The 20,982-nt window shown below is 37.9% G+C and overlaps 1 protein-coding gene across 3 annotated transcripts in view; it reads right to left on the bottom strand.

Moving 5' to 3' along the window:
• Positions 1-20,982, bottom strand: part of phc2a (polyhomeotic homolog 2a (Drosophila)) — a 73,815-nt gene that overhangs the window by 4,408 nt on the left and 48,425 nt on the right. For 2 of the 3 annotated variants that reach the window (XM_052092156.1, XM_052092154.1), the window contains 7 exons: positions 15,409-15,782; positions 14,508-14,691; positions 7,574-7,773; positions 3,382-3,487; positions 3,140-3,254; positions 1,675-1,771; positions 549-822 (listed from right to left, as the gene is read on the bottom strand). In XM_052092156.1, coding sequence (XP_051948116.1) covers positions 549-822; positions 1,675-1,771; positions 3,140-3,254; positions 3,382-3,487; positions 7,574-7,773; positions 14,508-14,691; positions 15,409-15,782 — 1,350 coding nt within the window. The remainder of the gene's footprint in view (positions 1-548; positions 823-1,674; positions 1,772-3,139; positions 3,255-3,381; positions 3,488-7,573; positions 7,774-14,507; positions 14,692-15,408; positions 15,783-20,982) is intronic. The other variant, XM_052092155.1, reaches the window with a different exon arrangement.

Below are 20,982 nucleotides of genomic sequence, written 5' to 3'. Positions count from 1 at the left end.
TTGACCACTTTATTATTTTAATAGCCTTTTCATTTCATTTGAAGGGCAATTTGAATTTAGAAAATTCAATGTAATCAGATAGCAATTTTTTTTGGTATACAAATATATGGAATATATTTCATGTGTATTGCCCAGTTGAAATGCATATTGCCTTACTCTAACCAGTTGAAAACAACAGCAAAACAGTGTTGTGAATCTGTAAATCGTTTTTATGAATCTGTTAATTTAAATGAACTCCCCGAACAAACTGACTGACCATAATAAATCAGACTTCACAACATTACATACGAGAGAGTGCATTTAATTTATACCTCAGCTTAAAAGTCTCAAACATAAAAGCCAGCAATGTATAATTTTGTCATGTTACATTGCTTTTTGAGAATAGTGTACATTTTTATGGTCTGTTAGTTGTTCAAAACTGGTGTGGATTGCTCAGAACAATGAAGATCTTACAGGCAGCAAGATTTATTTGCAAGAGTTATTCTACATGAGGCATTTAGAATTGTTACAGTTCAGGGTTAATCCCATCAAATCTCTGTGGTAACTACCTGGTAGAGAACAGATGAACTCGTAAACATCCTCGACATTCCACCTGGCAGGGTCAGTAACCAGGAATTGCTGCGTGAGGAGAGAGATCTCTCTACTGTGATCGGATCGGTGTTCATTTGGAAGCCTCTGGGCTCCAGAGCTTGTTGCGGACAGTGGCGAAAGAGGCTCTTCATAGCTGGACATGTCGGAGCACTGGCTTGACTCGCCATGACTAGGATGTAAGGGATGCGGGGACAACATAGATGCTCCATTGGCTGTTTGGGCACTTGGATTCTGTGAAAGAACATGAAATGTTTAAGCACATTTCTACACAAATCAACCTGAATGGACACTGACATGATAAATAAAGCGCAATAGTGCCTGCCCACGTTTTCAGCCATCTGGATTCCAAAAGTAATTTTTCCATACATTTTTTCCATAAAATCCTTCAGTTTAGAGTTCTAAGCCATGAACCAAACCAACCAGCTCTGAGGTGAATAGCAACATTACAAACATTGATTTGAAGAAGAAAAGTATGGACAAAAATACAAAAGGTATAAGACTGTCTTTCACTAGGGCACAAACTACAATACCATGAAGCATTGCAAATTTTCCAATCGAATAAACGATGGAAATTAGTACAACAAAAATATTAGGTTGTTGATCACATGTATAGAAATAATATATTTTAAGTTTACAGCAAAACATTCTGATATATACAAATATATATGGAGTTGAGGGTGTAAGGAAAACGACACAATTGAGTCATTCACAGTTCGTCATGGAAGTGGGTGGTCGCTGCTGGACTTGTTTCAATTATAAAATGCAGCTGGATTTTTTTTGGTCAATATTGTCTGATAGGTGGATCTTTCTCTGCTTTACCATGGGTAGAGTAGTTGTTCACCAGGAATTCGGCTATTAAACACGATTTTTAAACAATGAAGTTGAAATAACAGGACTTATGGCTTCAGTATAAGCATATCCTATTGATGAACAACCTCGGAGTTCTGGGTAGGTCTGTTTTTAAAGATTTAAAAGTTATCATCAAAAATCAATTAGTCTTTGAAAAAAATTTATTGGATTTGAACTTTTCCAGAACCAGGCTGTTACACTCAATAAGGCAGAGGTAACCAGATAATACATTACCCGTTTCTTGATATCAGTGGCTCTCTGTTTCTTTGAGTTGTCCAAGGTCGATTTTCTTGGGAAAAGTCCCATTCGCTTTGTGCATCCCACATTATACCTGGAAAAAAGAAAAATGTTTCAACCATTTTAACAATTTAATAATTGTAATAATAATATAATTATATATAATAATAATAATAAATCAAAAATGAATAATTAATTATTTAAAATAATTTGCAATGCTTTTCTTTAGTGTTTTCGCCAATAAAAAGGTATAAATGTCGTTAGTCAAAGACTGCTAACTTAGATGATATTTGGCCATTTTGAGATTATCGGCACAGGCAGATTAACTGAGACAACTTAACAGAAGTGTCTTCAAAAATCTACAAACAGACTTGTAAAAAGATAAGGCCCAATTTCTGTTTTCAAAAATTTTTGGTGAATTTAAGTAGTGTAAAAACTAATTTAATTTCAATGTTTGTGTGTCTCAATTACTATAATTAAATTGTACTAGCTCATATATAACAATATATTAACATACACTTATCTGTATGCCCCAAAATGACGGAGAATTGCAAGACATCATTAGGGACTATAAAGGGTCTACTTTTATTTGTGTTCACTCACAATAACAACAAAACCTTGTGCTTTTGTCAAATAAAGAAAATAAAAAGGGTGAGCTGTCAGCTGTCAATGTGCACGAGCATATTTCTGAAACATGTCACAAAAATGAAAACTCTGCGAGTACTTATCACACAATCATGAAACATATGTCTAAAGAAAGCTTCAAATGTCTACTTTTCAATAAAACAATTCAAATTTAAAACAAATATTCTCCTGCAATGTAATTGGTATGAAACAAAGCGATGTACAGTTTCTCCTGGCTCAACTAATTATTCCTAATGTGACCACACCTACTGGCAGAGGGTGCTATTCATACGGTAATGTGCTGAGGTGATCAATGCAAAAGATGTACACACGTTGCTCACATATTATTGTAGCCCAGTTTGTGCTGAATACAGTGTTATTGGACTTTAGCCATTAAAATGTTTTTAAGCAACTGAAAAAAGCACAAATGTCAAGGCATGTCAAAACTTCTCCAGTGCCCAAAACACCCTCAGAAATGCTTTTTGTGGGTCTGTTTACATTGGAATTTTTTTTATTTCAGTAGGCCCATTTGAACATTTAAATCAATGCTGATCAAGTCTATGGTGCAAAAACCATTAGTCCTGTCAGTTAGAAAAAATATAGTACACTATTCCAGGACAGTATAAAGGTCTGTGTCAAGTTTGACAAATATAGTTTGAAAGCTCTAGGAAGAGTTAGTGTTAATGTTTTTGTGTGTGTGTTGGATTAGGGATTTTGAAAAAACCTTAAACAAAAATTGTAGAATAAGGAGTATGTTGGAATTAATGTCACCATAAATATGCTATATACAAATACGGTGTATATGTATGGGCTGCAGAAGGATTTGTAATTCACATACCTCTTTGCACACACTGTAGAACAAAACCGCTTGGATCTCCTGAAGTTATAAGCAAAATCTATAATTCCACAGAATTCACATGACAGTCTTGGCTCCTCATCCAGGTTCTTCAGCTCTATGAAGGAGTTTATATTACCAATTAAATATACATGGCTGATTAGACAGACAACAGTCTGTGATTTACTGATACTTTAAGTTGACTATGCCAGTGTGCACGTGTGTGTGACTAAAGTAAACCTTACCTTGTTGTGAAAGGTCTTCCATCTCAGAGTCTGCATTGTGAGAGGTCTGGGACAGAGGCTGCTTTTGCTTCTTTAAATTCTCTATCAGCAATGATGGACGTTCAACCTGAAAAGATCAATAACATAATTTCATAAGGTAACTGCATCCTGTGAGGTCAGTGGATATAACTCTTTCAATAACCAAAGACTTCAAATTGGGTCAGATTTACCTTAAGGAATAGTAGTATAAAAGTTTCTATAAAAAAAATTAAAAAAAAAAAAAAGAAAGAAAATTCATAATTTATTACCCTTAAGTCATCCCAGATTTCATTTGAGCTGTTAGAAAAGATGGTTTCAGCGATGCATCGCGATTCATACTTGAATGATTCTGAATCGATTTTCAAAAGAATCAGAATCAATTCTGAGTTCAGTTTAAATCACAGCACAGCTCCGTTACCCAGTAGAAGAGACGCGACAATGTCACTTTGTCATTCAAAAACATCATCTCGCTTCACTTTAGAAGCCTGAACTACTGTGCGGATTGTCATTGACTGGTACTCACACTGGCCGCTGGCAAATCAATGTGGTACTGTTTTTTTTTGTTGTTTTTTTTACCAATTTCTGGTCACCACACCTTTTTTCGCATTATTCCTATAATTTGCACTCCAGCTCATTGTGAGGATTTCCAGCTAAATAGATGCAGCTACGCAGAGTACATCAGCTAGCGTGGGGGATTCTTCACGGCTTTGCACTTGGAAAGACCGGGAAAAGGTTTCATGCAAATACACACACCAGGTCTGCTCTGCATGTCACAGCATCATCACAGCGGCGTTGACCATGCTCAGCATGGATGAGGAGGAGGAGAAGATGGTGCTGGATTACAAGGACGAGGGACAGTCGTATTTTCTCTTCTCTGAAGATGACGAAGAATTTGAGGACTCACTTTGTGTTTTTTAATTCCACCTGTGCAACTGGCACAACCCCTCACCACATGGAAGAGGCGGCGGGCAGGGCACTATCCTCTCCACTTCTCAGTGTAGATCTGCAAAATGTGTGCAAACATGTGGCAGAGAAACTAAATATTCAGGGGCCTACTGTGGTAGCGGAGGCTGCAAAGTCACACTACGAGGGCAAAAGGCTGCTGAGAGCTAAACGAGTGGCGAGACAGCCTCTTCCAATATTCCAGAGCTCTTGGAAGAGGTTGCGGTCACCTGGAAGGATAAACCCTTCACCACGCCCGTTCAAGGGGCTCTGTACTCGACGTGGACAGAAAGGAGATTGAGGGTTTTTTCCGCATGCCCCCCATGGAGCTTTTGTGGCAGCGCACCTGCACCCCGGGTGCACGGCTGCTGCTAATCCGACATTGCAATCCAAAGTGGACCGTTTCCAGTCAAGAATGATGGAACCCACTTTCAAAACAGTCTCTCACTCTCTCAGTTAGGGCTTTGAACGCTGTCTCCATGCTGGCCGCAAAACCAAGCAGAGCTGCAAGACGAAGCGTCAACCATACCAGGCCAGGCGCAATGGGACGAGATCTGTCTCATCACAGACCTCTCTCTCTGTCTTCAGAGGTGTGCTGTCCAAGCTGCGGGCAAGGCCATGGCCACAATGGTCATTCACTAGAGAGGATGATGGCTTAACCTGGCCAATCTTTCTGACATGGAGAAGGATGCTATTTTGGATGCACCGGTTGTTTCAGAGGGGATATATGGTTTGGCTCTGACATGAATGAAGTAGTGTGAGGAGAAGAGGGACGATGAAGCTTTGCAGCTCTGTCTACCCAGAAAGACATAGACTGAAAAAATACTAAACAAAATGTCCCAATTGTTTTGGAAAAAAATACATTCATAGAGCATGTTTTAACGCCACCTCGGGGAGTTACCGCTCCCTTAGAGGCAGTGAGCCACTTAAACTCTGTCCAAGCACAAAGTGCTCACACATATGCAGTGAAGAACCCATTCTTATCCACAGTTCAGCCACTAGATGGTACCAGAATGCTTCACATAAACAATTGGCGAGCATGTACAAAGTCCTGCCGGGGTATTGAGACCGATACAATTTTGGTACAGACTACAGTTTGCCATCAGCCCATGTTCTTCAAGATGAAATTTCTGAACTGTGAGGGTAACATTAGCAGAGGTGCTCGCAAGTGGAGAAACCAGTCATTTTTGGTTCAAGGGGTGTCCATGGGTCTTCTTCAGGCCAGAAAAGTCATAATGATGGACGAGTCACTGTCTGGGTGGGGGGTGCACTCACAAGGTCAGAATGGTGAATAGAAAATGGCATCGCCATCTGACCAATCACCATATAAACTGCTGGTATTCCTATCTCTGAAGTATTTTCTTCCCTTACTGAAAGGGAATCATGTTCTCGTGACTACAGTTGTGGCATATATAAACCAACAGGGAGGTCTCGGATCACGCCTTCTGCAAACGTTGGCATGCAAACTGATTCTGTCAGGCACTGCCCACATCTTATCCCTGAGGGTGACACACGTACAGGGAATTATGAATCGGCTGCAGATTTGCTGTCGAGGGGCAATCCTCTTTACGAGAAATGGAGACTGAACAAAGCGGTCAAGCAGATTTGGAGCCAATTCAGCAGACCAACAGTGGAACTGTTCGCATCTCAGGAGAATGCTCAATGCCCTCTGTTATTTTCCCTAAAGGATCAGAGCACACCACTGGGAATAGGTGCTTGGCATAGATAAAAACGAGATTCCCTTTCAATGTTCAGTGGTGGTCACTCTCTCTTTTCTACAAGATTTAATAGATAAAGGAAAGCATTCTCAAACATAAAGGTGTTTCTGGCTGCTATATCTGCATGTCATACAGGCTTTGATGTGCACATTCAAGAAGAGGAATGTCTACATCGTGGGCTCTCTTCAGAGGGGTTACGATACAGGATATTGGTATAACAGCGAGCTGGTCTTCACCACACACATTTGCAAGGTTTAATCAATTAAATGTTACAGCACAGACGTTAGCACATGCTGTACTGAGCGTAGGAGAATGAATAGATGGCAGAAAGTTTGAAGCAGGCTCTCTGGCAATACGGGAGTTAGGATACCCCATAGTGAGACACCGAAACTTATGCTTTGAGGAAGAGGTGTGCTTGTTTTGAATGACAAAGTGACGCTGCATCGCACCTCTTATACCGGGGCGAGGAGCTACTCTACTCAGCTACTCAGACACAAGCGAATACGTCTGCCAGCCGATAAGGGCTGGCGTAATGTAATAGGGCTTCCGAGGAATACATGGAAGGGGCGTATCCCATAGTGAGACACCTCACTTAATGCTATCAGAGAACCGGAGTTACACAAGTAACCTATAGATCTGTTGCACTCCCACACCTATTATATCACTTCTAAACACACAGGATTGGATTTAACCACTGGATTCATATGGATCACTTTTATTCTTCATATCTTCATGTTCTTTTTGGAGCTTCAAAATTTGCTTGCTTTGTATGGACCTACAGAGCTGAGATATTCTTCTAAAAATCGTTGTTTGTGTTCAGCAGAATAAAGAAAGCCATACACATCTGGGATGGCAAGAGGGTGATTAAATTATTTCTTGGAAGATCTATCCCCAAGTCAACTCCAACCTTATCAAAGACAAAAAAAAAAAAACAAGGATATATTGCACTGCACTTTTTATGTGCTAAAATACAAACACACTTGTGATGACCTCCCATTGTTTTCTACACTTCATACATATTGCTCATCCTAAGTAGGCTATTACACCCTAACCCTTACAGACACCTTTTGGCATTTTATTGCCATTATTTGGTCCTTTTATGATCCTTTTTTTATATATATATATACACACTTGTGAGGACTGTCCTCATAAAGTGGTTATACTACTGGTATATTTGTGAGGACATATTCAAAAACGTGTCCCTTAAAAGTAAAAAAAAAAAAAAAACACTGTAATATACTATAGGAACACTAACTCTAGTACGGTAACTATAGTATTTAGGCAGAAATTATGCAGATTCAACCTCATATTTAATCAACCATGACAGTAGCCGTTTTAAAATGTATTTAGACTAATATTTTTCATGAACACTAGCTTCTCTAATAAAAGCCATAGGTATAATGAACAAACCACAGCAATTGACCATCCAGTTAAACTATTGTAATAACTAAAGAAATATGGAAAATGATCAAGGTGACACACTACACAAGTAATCAGATGAAATGGGCACTCACGGGAAAAGGCTCAGCTCCCTCCTGAATCACGAATCCCTCGATGACATGCGTGAGGATCTGGGGCTTTACTATGGCCTGAGGTGGTGGTTTACTCTCGCCATTTTGCGGAGCGCTGCCGGTCACAGTGGGCGCATTGTTCCCGCTGCCCGAGGTCATGGCTGGAGGTGAGCTCACACCTGCCTTCACATTCACTCTGCCTGCTGGACACGAGGACAACAGCCCCATAAACACTTAACCATGATAAAGCTCCATTGATGTCTTCATTATCAAGCCTGTAGTTAAATTAATGTTCCGGGATCAATTCAAGTTAAACTCAATCAACAGCACTTCCGACAATGTTTTTTTTTTACCACAAAACAATTCTTCACCCGTCCCTCGTTTATCAAAATCCGCAGTTACAATAAGGCACATTCAATGGAAGTGAATGGGGCCAGTTAATAAACGTTAAAATACACACCATTTCAAATGTACATCCACAAAACGTAATCAGTAGATTGTTAACATGATTTTAGTCTGATAAAACCGCTTACTCACCTTATCCGTGTGAGGATATATCTAATAAACTAATGACTTGTTTGTCATTAGGACAACTGACCGGTAAACCCCGTAATCTGGTAAACAACGGGAAAACCCTGATTTTATCACACTAACATCATGTTATCAGGTATAATGTTCACATATTGTGATTTTACTGGTATAACACTGTGTATTTAAATGTTTATATACTGGCCCCATTCACTTTCATTGAAAGTGCCCTTTAAGGGGTGGATGTTAATAGAGTAACGTGTATCATGATTATACAGTATAAAGCACTCCCGCCCCATTTGTTCACAGTGTAATACATACAGTTATAGGTACGTTATATGTATAAAAATACATATACTCCACCTGCTTGCTCATTTCACAATCTTGCTGATTTATGATCTGTAGTGTCTGGCTAAAGCACGAGGGTAAATAGCTTCATGAATACTAGCTATGCATGCACAACTATTTTCAAAGGTTCAGGACAGGCTCAAAGTCAGAAGTTTTTGTGAGCGCTACTTGTTTTGAAAAGCTGCCAAATGCAACGCCTGTACTGTAGCAGCATTAGTTACATGCTTCCTCGAAACGGTGTCGAAACACTCGCATGCAAACAACACTTCAACATCTGAAAGAGTTACTAGCGTCGCATCTCTTCATACTGGAACAAGTACCGAACAACATTGTAACTTTATAATAGTAGGCAAAAGTTGCACACGCACGTACAGGCGTCCTGTGATTGTCAACAGCAAACGCCTTTGTTCCGCTCGGCTCACGCACTCTTTACTTACACTTTCAAGCGCCAAAAGAGGAAAGCACGAAAGTGAATTTAGCATTCCAGCGCTTCGGAAAACTCTTCCATAGTCCACCGGTGTTAGACACAAAGCAGTAAAACGAGTGACCCGTTCCAATGCAAACTTTTTTGTTTGATTGTTTTTTTGAGTGCGTTGATTTGTTTGTTCTAACTGATTCCTTGTATGTGGAAAAAGCTGTGCCACACTCTCTAATCCTCTTTGTATGGGGGAACCGAATAGGAAACATTGCGCAGATGCGATTGGTCCGCACCCTTGGAATTCCGTCCAATGGCAGGCCGTATTTACCAAAATGCAGATCCAAGATTGGTTGAATCTTGCGGCACTATGATGGACGCACGTAGGTTGATAAAGACCATCTACTCCATGATAATGATGAAGTGCCGGTCAAATTCAGCATTTATTATTTTAATCAGACAGGGTACTAATAAACCTTGTAATCTTGGCAAATAATAATGTAATTGAGTAAACATGATTATCATTTTAAACTTGATTTGTGGGACAACATTATATGTTAAAGGTGCATTCAGTATTTTTTTTTCCTTGTTAAAAAAGGTTTAATCCTAAAGACATGAATTGTAATTGTTCAATATGTAGGAAATCATGACCATTAAAATGAAGAATCCTTATAAAAGCTGTTTTATTCTACATGGAAGGTCCGCACATGGGGGCTGCCATGTTAGAATCACATGACCAGCTGAATACTACTCACTTAATCTCAGTAACCATCCTGTAATTTGAAACATTCTCTCATTGATTAAAGTAATCATGGCTGACTGAATACTACATTTCTGCAATGCATCTGAAATGGAAACTATTGATTTTAAATGATGCAGCATCCAAGCCGCCAGGTTTCAGTGTAAGTCCAAATTGACACAAGGACAAAAGTTACAAGAGTCCAGTGAATGCTACTGTTTTATGAATGCAATTAAAACTTCCATATGGTTGCAGATGCTTTTTTTTTATTTTTTTTTTTTATATATATATATATATTTTTTTTTTAAGAACATATCAAGCATGACCATAGACCTAAGTCTCATACCTTAGACCTAAGTCTCATACAAATTTAGCAAAATTAATTATTCTATTTACTAATTCATCTGCATGTATGCATCTTTAAGACCTATTTAAAGGAGACAGTTCACCCAAAAATGAAAATTCCAGCATCACTTACTCACCCTTATGTAGTTCAAAATCTGTATGACTTTAGCTGCGGCCAAAATTGAGAACTATTACACTAAGTAGTGCGAGTAGTGTTTTCACACTGAAAATGCAACGAAAAAGAGAGTACTACGAGTACTTGGATGAAGTACTTAGCGGTACTCATCTACTCATCTATCTGCATCCTGCAAGATGACAATGAACACCCACTACATGACAAATAACACACCCCTTGGATTATAAAACAATTCTATTTGCTTTATAGAACTTTTAAATCCTATTAAATCGCTGTTTGATTCATGTTGTCTTAACTGTGTAAATTGGAATAAGAATAACTTTTAAATGATATGTTGCATATCATATTATTAAACCAAAGATATAAATGGTGACATGTATGCAGGTTTGGAAGGGTTACTGTTGAAATGTATTCCACTACAGATTACAGAGTACATGCTGTAAAATGTAATTTGTAACATATTCTGTTAGATTACTGAAGGTCAGTAACTTATTCTAAATACTTTGGATTACTACTTCAGCACTGGTAGATTTTTTATTTGTTTTGACTAAAAAAAAAACTCTGCCAGTACAGTTAGACAAAATACATGTTAAAAATACATTCTCTGAAAAAACCAAATTTCTTATGCAGTGTTTCTAAAATAAGATAAATCAAATTGATCTTGTTTTAAGGATTTTGTTATATTTTTACAGGAAAACAATACAAAAAGTATTATCAAGAATATGATTTTTGCTCTAATATCAAAGGTCTTTCTAGAAAAAAAATATTATGATCTAACATGTATTTTTTATCAAGAAAATACATGATCGTGCCTGGTAACATTAGTTTGTAAACTACACAAGGTTAATTTCTATTTCTTCTACTCCAAACTTACTTCAAACTTACTTCTCTGTCTGCTCGTATGAATGTAACACACCATAAGAAAGTGTTTCACCACTGTTCAAATGCACTTTGGATCACATCATTTATGTATAAATGTTTTCCATCTGAAAGGACTAAATATTAAATATTACAAATTACAATAAAATGCAAAGTAATCTCTTCGGTAATCAAAATACTTTTTGAATGTAACTGTATTCTAATTACCAATCATTTAAATTGTAACTGTAGTGGAATAGATACTTATATTTTGTATTTTAAATAAGTAATCCCATTACATGTATTCCATTACTCCCCAACCCTGCATGTATGTCATTTCTACACCACTAACTGTTTTTTCAAAACAGATTTGTGAATAAGCCCCTTGTCTGCCATGAGTCTAACAAGGAGATAGTCCCACCCCCAACTCCCACCATTGGTTGAGTAACGTTAGTGGGGCAGGACTAAGATGGTCGTTCAAAACAAAAAGCAATTTTCATAGTGCCACAGAAACAGTGTTTACAGTTTTTCAAGAAATTGTACCTATTAATGACTTATTAATAGTTTTCTCTGCATATTAAGCAGGGATAGGAAAATTTATTTTCACACAGATAAAGTTACATACATAAACATTTTTATGTTCACCCAAAAATGACAATGTTTAAGTAAACATTTCTCTGTTCTGTTTTCTCCAGTGCGCTCACAAGCTTACCTGTTAACCTATTAGCTTAGCATATGCTAGCTTCTTCTCGTCTTATTTGTATCACATTTCGCCACCTACTGACATGGCGGTATGATTGTATTCAATAGAAGATTTAAGTTGTTGTATATTTAATAATTTTACAAACTTTTAATTTATTAATGTTTGTGGTTAGGGTTAGGTTTAGGGGCAGGGAAAAGTGCAGGTGTAGAGTTGCTGTGGGAGTTAAACAACCACAGTTTATGAATGTGTCATCCAACTGTGGCAAGACTTTAGCATTTCACCTTTTATTTGAAAGGGGCGTAACTTACAACAGGTGTGCCTTGTAGTGGGCGTGTCTTGTAGTAATATTAAAGGACGCAGACAGACCCTTCTTGAAGGGGCGGGATTACAAGTCCTTGATACTGGTCTGACAAAACAATTGCAATTCATGTTTAATGTTGTAACTAGCAAAACATCTGTGAAGACAGCAAATGTGAGTTGAATATGTGTGAATATGTACTTGAAATATAAGTATTGGACTCAGGTTGGCTTATGTGCAACATTTCACTTGCATTTGAAATGTCACTTCTGTCAGCTGAAAAACAGCGAGTGCTTCCATGTAGAAAAAATTGTTAGTGTTCCATTTGAGACAATGCTACACTTTAAAATATTCATACACTAAATGGCCAAGAGCATAATGCATGTGTAAGTTTACAGTGTATAGTATCATTCTGGACACAGCTTTTCTTTTTTCTGTGGACCGAATGGCACTGTCACAACATGAAAAAAGATGTAATGAAATTGAATGTAATATAGGTTGTCATTTAGCTAAACATCTCCTTTCATGTTCCAAGGAAGAAAGCAAGTAATATGTGTTTGGACAACATGTTAGTAGGTAAGCGATGACACCATTTTCATTTTTGTGTGTACTATCCCTAAGCTACACTGCGCTAGTCACAAGATTCTCGTTTATTCAAAGCAGACACAAATGTTTCGATAAGAGGGTCTAGGGTTCCACAGGGACAAAGAAAGTCCCCGGGTAACACAGGGTGCATGTATAGAGAGTCTGTCGCCTATAAGATATAGAACACCTCTCAAGTGGCACAATCAGCATCTGGGAGTCACATCACAATGAAGTCTAAGCACAAAGAACTAACATTCGTCTCACTTCTCTCACACTAACGTCTGGAGCCATTACATTTTATTTGCCGCAAGCTAGTTACACATTATATATCATCAGGCAGTACCACGGGAACATCTAGCTTTGTTATATGTTTTAAAAAGTAGAGTTACTTCAATCCACTTTGATTTGAACATAACCTTAGTCAATACTGTTAAACTCATTTACCTCTAAGTTACTAAGGAAATAGCTCAAGTATATACTATATACTTACACAAAACACACAATAAAAGTTTTATGAATGCACCATGATCTGGATTAAGAAAAAAGATCTGGAGCCAGCATGAGACAATTAAAAACATGACATGATTTATGATTCAAGTGCTCTGATGCCTTGAGCCATTTAAGTACATAAAAGAGTAGTTGATCATTCATAATTTAATGCCTGAGAGGTTAGGGCTCCACCACACCTGCCAGACAGCCAGTGTGTTCAACTTTATTCCTACATCCCACAGAGGTCGACGGAGCTCAGACCCTAGCCCCTAATTATAGCAGAGGTTGTCACATTCCCGCAAGTGTGTGGACCAGACAATAGACACTGGGGTACGACAGATCTACTCTTCCACTTGAGGGGGGAGATTGCGTTAATGGCCTTTGTGTTTTTGTGACTGGCAAGCCTACAAGATTGGTGGTGACATAGTAGCGTATGGTAAGGTCAAGATTGCTGCTTTCTGATTTGGGGATAGCTTTTTCACTTGCTTTATGTCATCTATATGAGTGGTTACCAACTGGATTTGCTTCAGGACCCTGATTTTACATAGACATCAAATGGCGACCCAACACGTTATTTTTTTAATTTTTTATTAAACAAGTTATTATTTCTTTATTATATTAACACCTGAGCGTGACTGCTATGTGCATTTTCGCGTGGTCTCAGGAGGTTAAGCCAATAATGAACCGAACAAAACACACATTGTGGTTGGCAGATCCATGTTTATTGTCAATGCAAGTAAACCTGTTTTCAGTTAAATCTAGTTTTGTTCATGGTTTTTACAGTTGAGAAAATGTCACACAACCTGTACTTGTTGGCATCTGTCTATTTCGGCTAATTTTCATGAAAATACTGTTGAGTTTGATAGGACACACAACCTTTGACATAAACAACAAAAGATATGGGTTGCATTTTGTATTCCATTTTAAAGCTGATAAGCCTATTTATTTTGCTATCCTAAACCATGCATGATTATATATGGTTGGTTGTGTTTCTGTATTTGTATTTAGCATTGTTTTTCCTTGTTGTCCACGGCCCTAACTGAACAGACTTGCCATACATTTTTGAGTCACAACCCACCAGTTGAGAACCACTGGCCTATAAAGCTGAATGTGATTATGCCTTTTTTTAAGAGATAGACAGCTAGTCTATCAACATTCACCCCATTTATTTATTGTTCAATCATACTGTATTTTACTTTTTTCAGAAGTTACATTTTCAACCAACTGTTGAAGCTTTTTATTGTGGTTCTGGTGCAGTAAATACATGCAGCCAAGTTACTGATTACACAAAGATTGCTTGCATTTGACTGCTAAGATAAACTCATGCTGAGAGACAGAGGAATCCAAATTGTAAACCGAAACATGAACCACTCTTGTTGGGATGACTGAATTAAAACATCTTAGACAATGCAACCCTTGCCCTTTTTGAACCAACAAACTAAATCATTGTGAGTCATAGTGATGAAATAATATAGAAATAAAGTAAGTAATACCTTCAATGTTTTCTGTCACCTGGCTTTGATCAGATTGTTTGACCAACTGGCATGGTTCTGTCCGGGTTGGCACTTGTGTTGGTATGGATAGCAGCTGCTGTTGGGTCTGTAAAGAGCAGAGCTCTCTGACTTCAAGAGGAATGGCGCTGTCCTTATCGGACCCATCCTGTTTGACTACTCCAATCTGGAATTCATGTCAGAACAGGACAAGGTCAGACCGGAAAGGAATAGCAGTACTTACATGAATAGTTCACCAAAAAATGAAAATTCTGTCCTTATGTATTCACACAAATAGATCCAAAAAACAAAAAAGCATCATGAAAGTGCTGTTAAAGTAGTCAATATGTCTTGTGTACTATATCCCAACCCAATACTTCCCAAGATTAGTCCGGTTTGTGAATGAATTGTTCTTTTCAATTAACCGTTTGATCTGGTTCACAAGTCGGACTGTGCAATTTGTTCACGAATTGGACTGATCTGGTTCTTGAGTGCAACTCACTGACTCGATGATCTGGTTGCAGTGGTTCTCGAATTAACTCATTGGAAGGAGATTATTAGTGAATAATTACTTATATTTCAGTTGGTTCCTCACACAAATCTTTTGTATGGTTACACAAGACTTGAGAAATGGCACACAAGTTGTATAGGCTACATTTCTGTTGAATTTATGGTGCGTTTTGTCCTTTATGGAGCTTGACAGCCCCTGGACACAGTTAACTGTTGTTATATTGCAAGTTACAATGCATGTAACAATTCTTCAAAAATGTATACTTTTGTATTCCACAGAAAAAAATATCAGTATACAGAATGAATAATGACAGAATACAATCAAGATACAAAACACTAAGTAAGAAATGTAACAATGGCCAATGCATGATGTGCAAACTTTGTCCTTTCTTACTTGTGTAGGAACTGGTTGGATCTGGAGGTTAACTGCTGTAAGCTCTAGAGGTGCTGCATTGTTATGGCTCAAAATGGGTGGCTGTCCATTCTGTGTGATTGCCTGATGACTCACAGAGGTGGAATGGAATATGGTGGCTTGTTGACAAGTAACAGGAACATTGGGCAGCACAGGGATAAGGGAGTGCTGAGGCTGAGGTGCCAGGGCTGGATGGATGGCTACAGCATTCACTGTGTGGGACTGGAGACTGGGCTGAATGGTGGCGGCCTCTAAGAGCTTGGCTTGACTCCTCTGCATTATCTGGGGCTGCTGCTGTATCAAAAACTGCTGCTTGTGTTGCTGGAGCAACTGATGGGTCTGGATTTGAGTATATGCTGAAAAAACAAGCACCACAGTGTTGGATGCTGTGTGTCTGAGAAAGAGAATTTTGCATTTTACATCTATGCTTAAAATATCTTGAACCAGTCTAAATTGGTTTAAGCTGTCTCCCAGCTTGGCCAGGCTGGTATAGATCTCGACCCGCTTAAAGGTTCCCAAACCTCCTCTAAAACCAGCCAACAGAAACCAGCTAAGACCAAGACCAGGCTGGTATAAGCTAATTCTTTCAACAGGGGTAGTGTATTAAATCAGTGACATTATAAAAGTGTTTTGATATACACTTAAGCCAATCTTAATAATGTCTGAATGTCATTTCATCTAATAACAAAATATTAAACCAAGTGGTATTTATTTGAGAAGATAGCAGAAGCACACCTTTCAAGCAAAACATATCATCTGTTTGCAGGTTACACTTGGTTTGATATTTTGTTATTTAATGCAATAATATTCGAAAATTTTTACGTATAAATTAAGTGTCCAAATACTTTTTCATTTCACATCAAACCATGACATGGAGTGGTGGTGTAGTGGTCTAAGCACATAACTGGTAATCTGGTAATCAGAAAGATGTTGGTTCGAGCCCCACAGCCACCATCATTGTGTCCTTGAGTAAGGCACTTAACTCCAGGTTGCTCCACTTGGATTGTCCCTGTAATAAGGGCTCTTTAAGTCGCTTTGGATAAAAGCGTCTGCCAAATGCATAAACGTAAATGTAAACCATTGTTTTGTTTTTTCATAAGTCATTTCCCCTTATTAAATTCACTTGACAAGATACAGTGAATGCACATTTGCTTTCATCCACTCGAACACCAATTCTGCTGCTCTATTTCTTTTTTGAAAATAAGACAGTACCAAGGATGATACATGCATTGGTGTGTGGATGGGTGATTGAGACAGTGTATAGCGCTTTGGTAACCTCTAAAGTTAAAAAAAAGCGCTATATAGGTGCAGACCATTTACCATTTACCATGCAGAGACAACCTGACAGTACATGGAATGTTTTAATCCCTTCTCAGGCATAGCGAACATGATGTGTGAGTATGTGATTTGTTTTACTTTAGGAACAAAATATGTCCTTTGTATGCAGTTTCATGTTAATGTAAGTTTCAAGGTTAAACCTAGAATTATGTGACAAAAATTTTAAATTTAAATTATATATATATATATATATATATATATATATATATAAAATCAATTATGATACACTTTTTGAAGTGGCCAAGACTATGCACAATACAATTTTCAAACCTTATGAAAATTATGCAATATACTGTCTAACCATAATATTTAATGTCACAAGAATCAAGAGCTAAGATTTTTTTTTTAAAACTGTCAGACAAACCCCAAATACCATTTCTGATGTAAATGGTTACAGTACATCAATTACATTCTTTATATTAATGACAAAGAAAACATGTTGAAAAGTACAAGATAAATAATTATTGTTCCTGAAATGTCACCATATATTTCAATAAATCTTATCACATATAATATAATATGATGGCTAGTTTAGCGCTACATCATGTTCCAGTTTAACAAACAATGAAGACGACAGTCGTTATCTGTGCAATTTAACATGGCGGCGCTATAATAGTTTGCACAGAAATTACACACTTTAAAATAACATCTCAAAAAACTAATTTACATGTGATCCTCTGCTGTACACAATCCCTATTAAAAGACTTAGAGGAATATTCAGGTTCAATACAAGTTAAGCTTTGAAAATACTTTTTCAAAATCTCAAAGGCTCACAAACATGATTGATTTGAAGTAGGTTTACAAAAAACCTTAAAAGGTAAAAGCATATTCCTAATCGGGATCAATATAAGTTAAGCTCAATCGACAGTATTTGTAATTTAGACTTGTTCCTCCTTTTCTTTAAAAAAAACAAAAATCGAGGTTACAGTGAGGCACTTATAATGGAAGTGAACATGGCCAATTTTTAGAGGGTTTAAACAAATTTGAAGCTTATAATTTTATAAAAGCACTTGCATTAATTGTTTTAAAACTTGTATTATGAAAACATAATAATACTGTATTATTGGTGTATTATTTGAGATGTAAAGTTGTTAAAATCATAATTTTTACAGTCATTTTAGGGTTTGTTGACATTATATCAACATATTTGTGACCATCAACGAGAGAAAGTAATGGAGGTCAATGGAAAACACCCATAAAGAGATATCAAGTATCATTTGATCCATGCCAAGTCACAGGAGAGGTGTATACAGGTCTCAATCCAGTGCATACATTGCCAAATTTTACTTTTGCGGACATTATAACATTATTCCCAAGATTTACCTCATACGTTGGCAAGTATGATGTGTGACTGGCGAGTGCACACGCTTACTGGTACATCACCGTATACATAGATATCTAAATGTAGATCCCTTATTAGCAGCTGTTTCTATGGACAGCAATTCGTCGGCACATCCACCATATTGGATAGGTCAAGAGCCGTCTGTCAAAACATGAATGTAAATTGACAAATACGGTCTGAAAAAGTCTATTGTCATTTCCAGCCATCTTTCAGATGATCTGATTTTCCATAAACATTGGGTAATATTTTAGATTATATAACAAATCCTAAAACAGATTTATTTTCCATAGCAAACTGCAAATAAAGTCCTCTACCAATTACTATACTATTGCAAACATACTGAAATTGAGCACCCAGTCAGTCAATTAATTACATGATTAGCTGTTTCCACATAAAAGCTGTTTATGCAGCGTCTAATGCTTCTTCTCTATTCACTTACATTCAAACAGCTCTCCTTGTTGACCGTTCCAAGATGGAGCCGCGGTTGATATATCCGAACCAGCCGAATGTATATCTATGACCGTAGACATCTCTCATTCAGAAGTTACATATGTTTTTGTGTTGTTTTCTGCTCTGATCTGGACACAATATTACAAAACGTCTGTGATGATCCCATCAGTATGTATGTAAGAGCTGCTTGTAACTCATGAATATACAGAACGCAACCAAGGCATTTTAGTGAAAATGACAAATATGTTTACTTTGTAGTCTGGTGGTGTTGTTTATTGACTAACTTTAGTATATACACTATAAATATTTAGGACTGTATATTGACATTTATAGTGCTTTTTTATTTCTTACAATGTGTTACAATTATGCTATACCTTTTTAACAGTCTGGCCATACAGTGACATCATATGAAAGAGGTTTAATGACTTAACACAGGAAAGGTTAGTAAGCGATTTTATCACACTAAAATCATGTTTACACAAATATACTTTTATATTGAGCTTAACTTGTATTGATCCCGGAATGTGCTTTTACATTTTAAGATTTTTTGTAAACTTTCTTCAAATCAATCATATTTGAGCAGTGTTTGTGGGTCCTCGTGGTGGCTTGCAGTTACTCACCTCAATCGGGGTGGCGGAGGACAAATCTCAGTTACCTCCGCTTCTGAGACGTCAATCCGCGTATCTTATCACATGGCTCCCTGTGCATGACACCGCAGAGACTCACAGCATGTGGAGGTTCATGCTACTCTCCGCGATCCACATACAACTTACCACGCACCCCATTGAGAGGAAGAACCACTAATCGCGACCACGAGGAGGTTACCCCATGTGACTCTACCCTCAACCGGGCCAATTTGGTTGCTTAGGAGAACTGGCTGGAGTCACTCAGCACAGCCTGGATTCGAACTCGCGACTCCAGGGGTGGTAGTCAGCGTCAATGCTGGCTGAGCTACACAGGCCCCCTAGACTCTGAAGATTGTTTAGCTTAATACAATGAGATTTTCCGGTCATGTTTTTCTTTGGTGAAAAGAAACAACTTTAGTGATAAGCAAAGTGATCCAAAGTCATGGTCTTGAAATAAACTACAACATTCTCAACACTGAGTCTGTGCAATGGTCTGCTCAGAGGCTGTGGGAGTATGTTTGCCTCTTGTCTCAACCTCATGCTGTTCTGTAGTGTTAAAAGAAGCACAATATTAGATAGTTTGCCATATCCACTCCCTCCCCTACAGCCTTCTAAGTTCAAAGCATTCACAGGATAGCAGGCTAACAGATGCAGGCCTTTCTTAGCGCATTGAAGAACACATTCTGGATAAGTTCCATGCATGTTAATAAATAATTAACTGCTGCCTTTCATGTTATGTTCTTAGTGATGTACTGTATATACACTGTACAATATCGTAAGCACTACATTGTGAAAACTCAGGACAAAAGTCTCTTGGGATTCCCCATTTTGCGATTCCTGTGTTGATGCATTTTCTATTTGAAAAAGGAAGTCTGGTTTGGACATATCGAATAGCTTGTCTCTTTGTTTTTAATAGGCAATAGGCTTTAGTTAAATCACAGCCATAAATATTGATTTGCTACTTACTAGTCGGTTGTAGGTGGTTTGGGGGGTGGGACATTCTAATTCTAGAGAGCATTTGATTGGACAATAATCTGTGTAGTGCCAACCCTCCCCAAACATATGCAGTGGTAATTTTCTGGTCCTACTTAGGATTCTCCCCAGTCGAAGTCTGGATATATGCCAGGTTATAGCACTCTTCTCCATTATTTGATCATTATTTGACGAATTACTACTGACATGATCAAATGGAAATGTATACCAACCAGTGGTGGCTGCTGGTCTTTCAAAGAGGGGAAGCTCATTTTCGGCCTACATTATAAACTTATTTACCCTATTTTTTGCACTAAATCAATCTTAGGTGTTGATCTGCCCTGCTGTTTAATTCAAATTTTTTCCTCGTAAGGAAGACTTTCAAATGGCTTCGCCAAAATCAGGTCGACAATATTAGCACCGTCTGCCATCGTGCGCAGTTTCACCCGTACAACGCTAGCCTAGCCTACTGTATGAATGAATGAATGAACGAACGAACGAACGCTCTAAAACAAAATATATTAAACTTGGTAAAACTGAAACAAGGAATGTGGTGTATAATTGTGTGAAATGTATTATGCAAATTGACTAGCAATTTCAGCCAAACAAATATAAAGAAATAGGTTGCAGCAGTTTGTCTTTCGACTACACTTGAGAAATCCGCGATGGGACTGAGCTTGAAATAGCTTCAGTGACTTCTTATAGTACAGATTCGCTGTCAATCAAAAGGAGATGCAGTCTTTCGACAGATCCTCCAATCATCACGCTGAAGCCCGGAGTCCGGGCCAGCCCACTCCTCATTCACCCCCAGAGACGCTGAGCGTCCGT

Source organism: Xyrauchen texanus, chromosome 25 (assembly GCF_025860055.1).
Source record: "Xyrauchen texanus isolate HMW12.3.18 chromosome 25, RBS_HiC_50CHRs, whole genome shotgun sequence".
NCBI classification, from domain to species: domain Eukaryota; kingdom Metazoa; phylum Chordata; class Actinopteri; order Cypriniformes; family Catostomidae; genus Xyrauchen; species Xyrauchen texanus.
The sequence above is the reverse complement of the archived record's forward strand: the minus strand, read 5'-3'. Positions and strand labels throughout refer to the sequence as shown.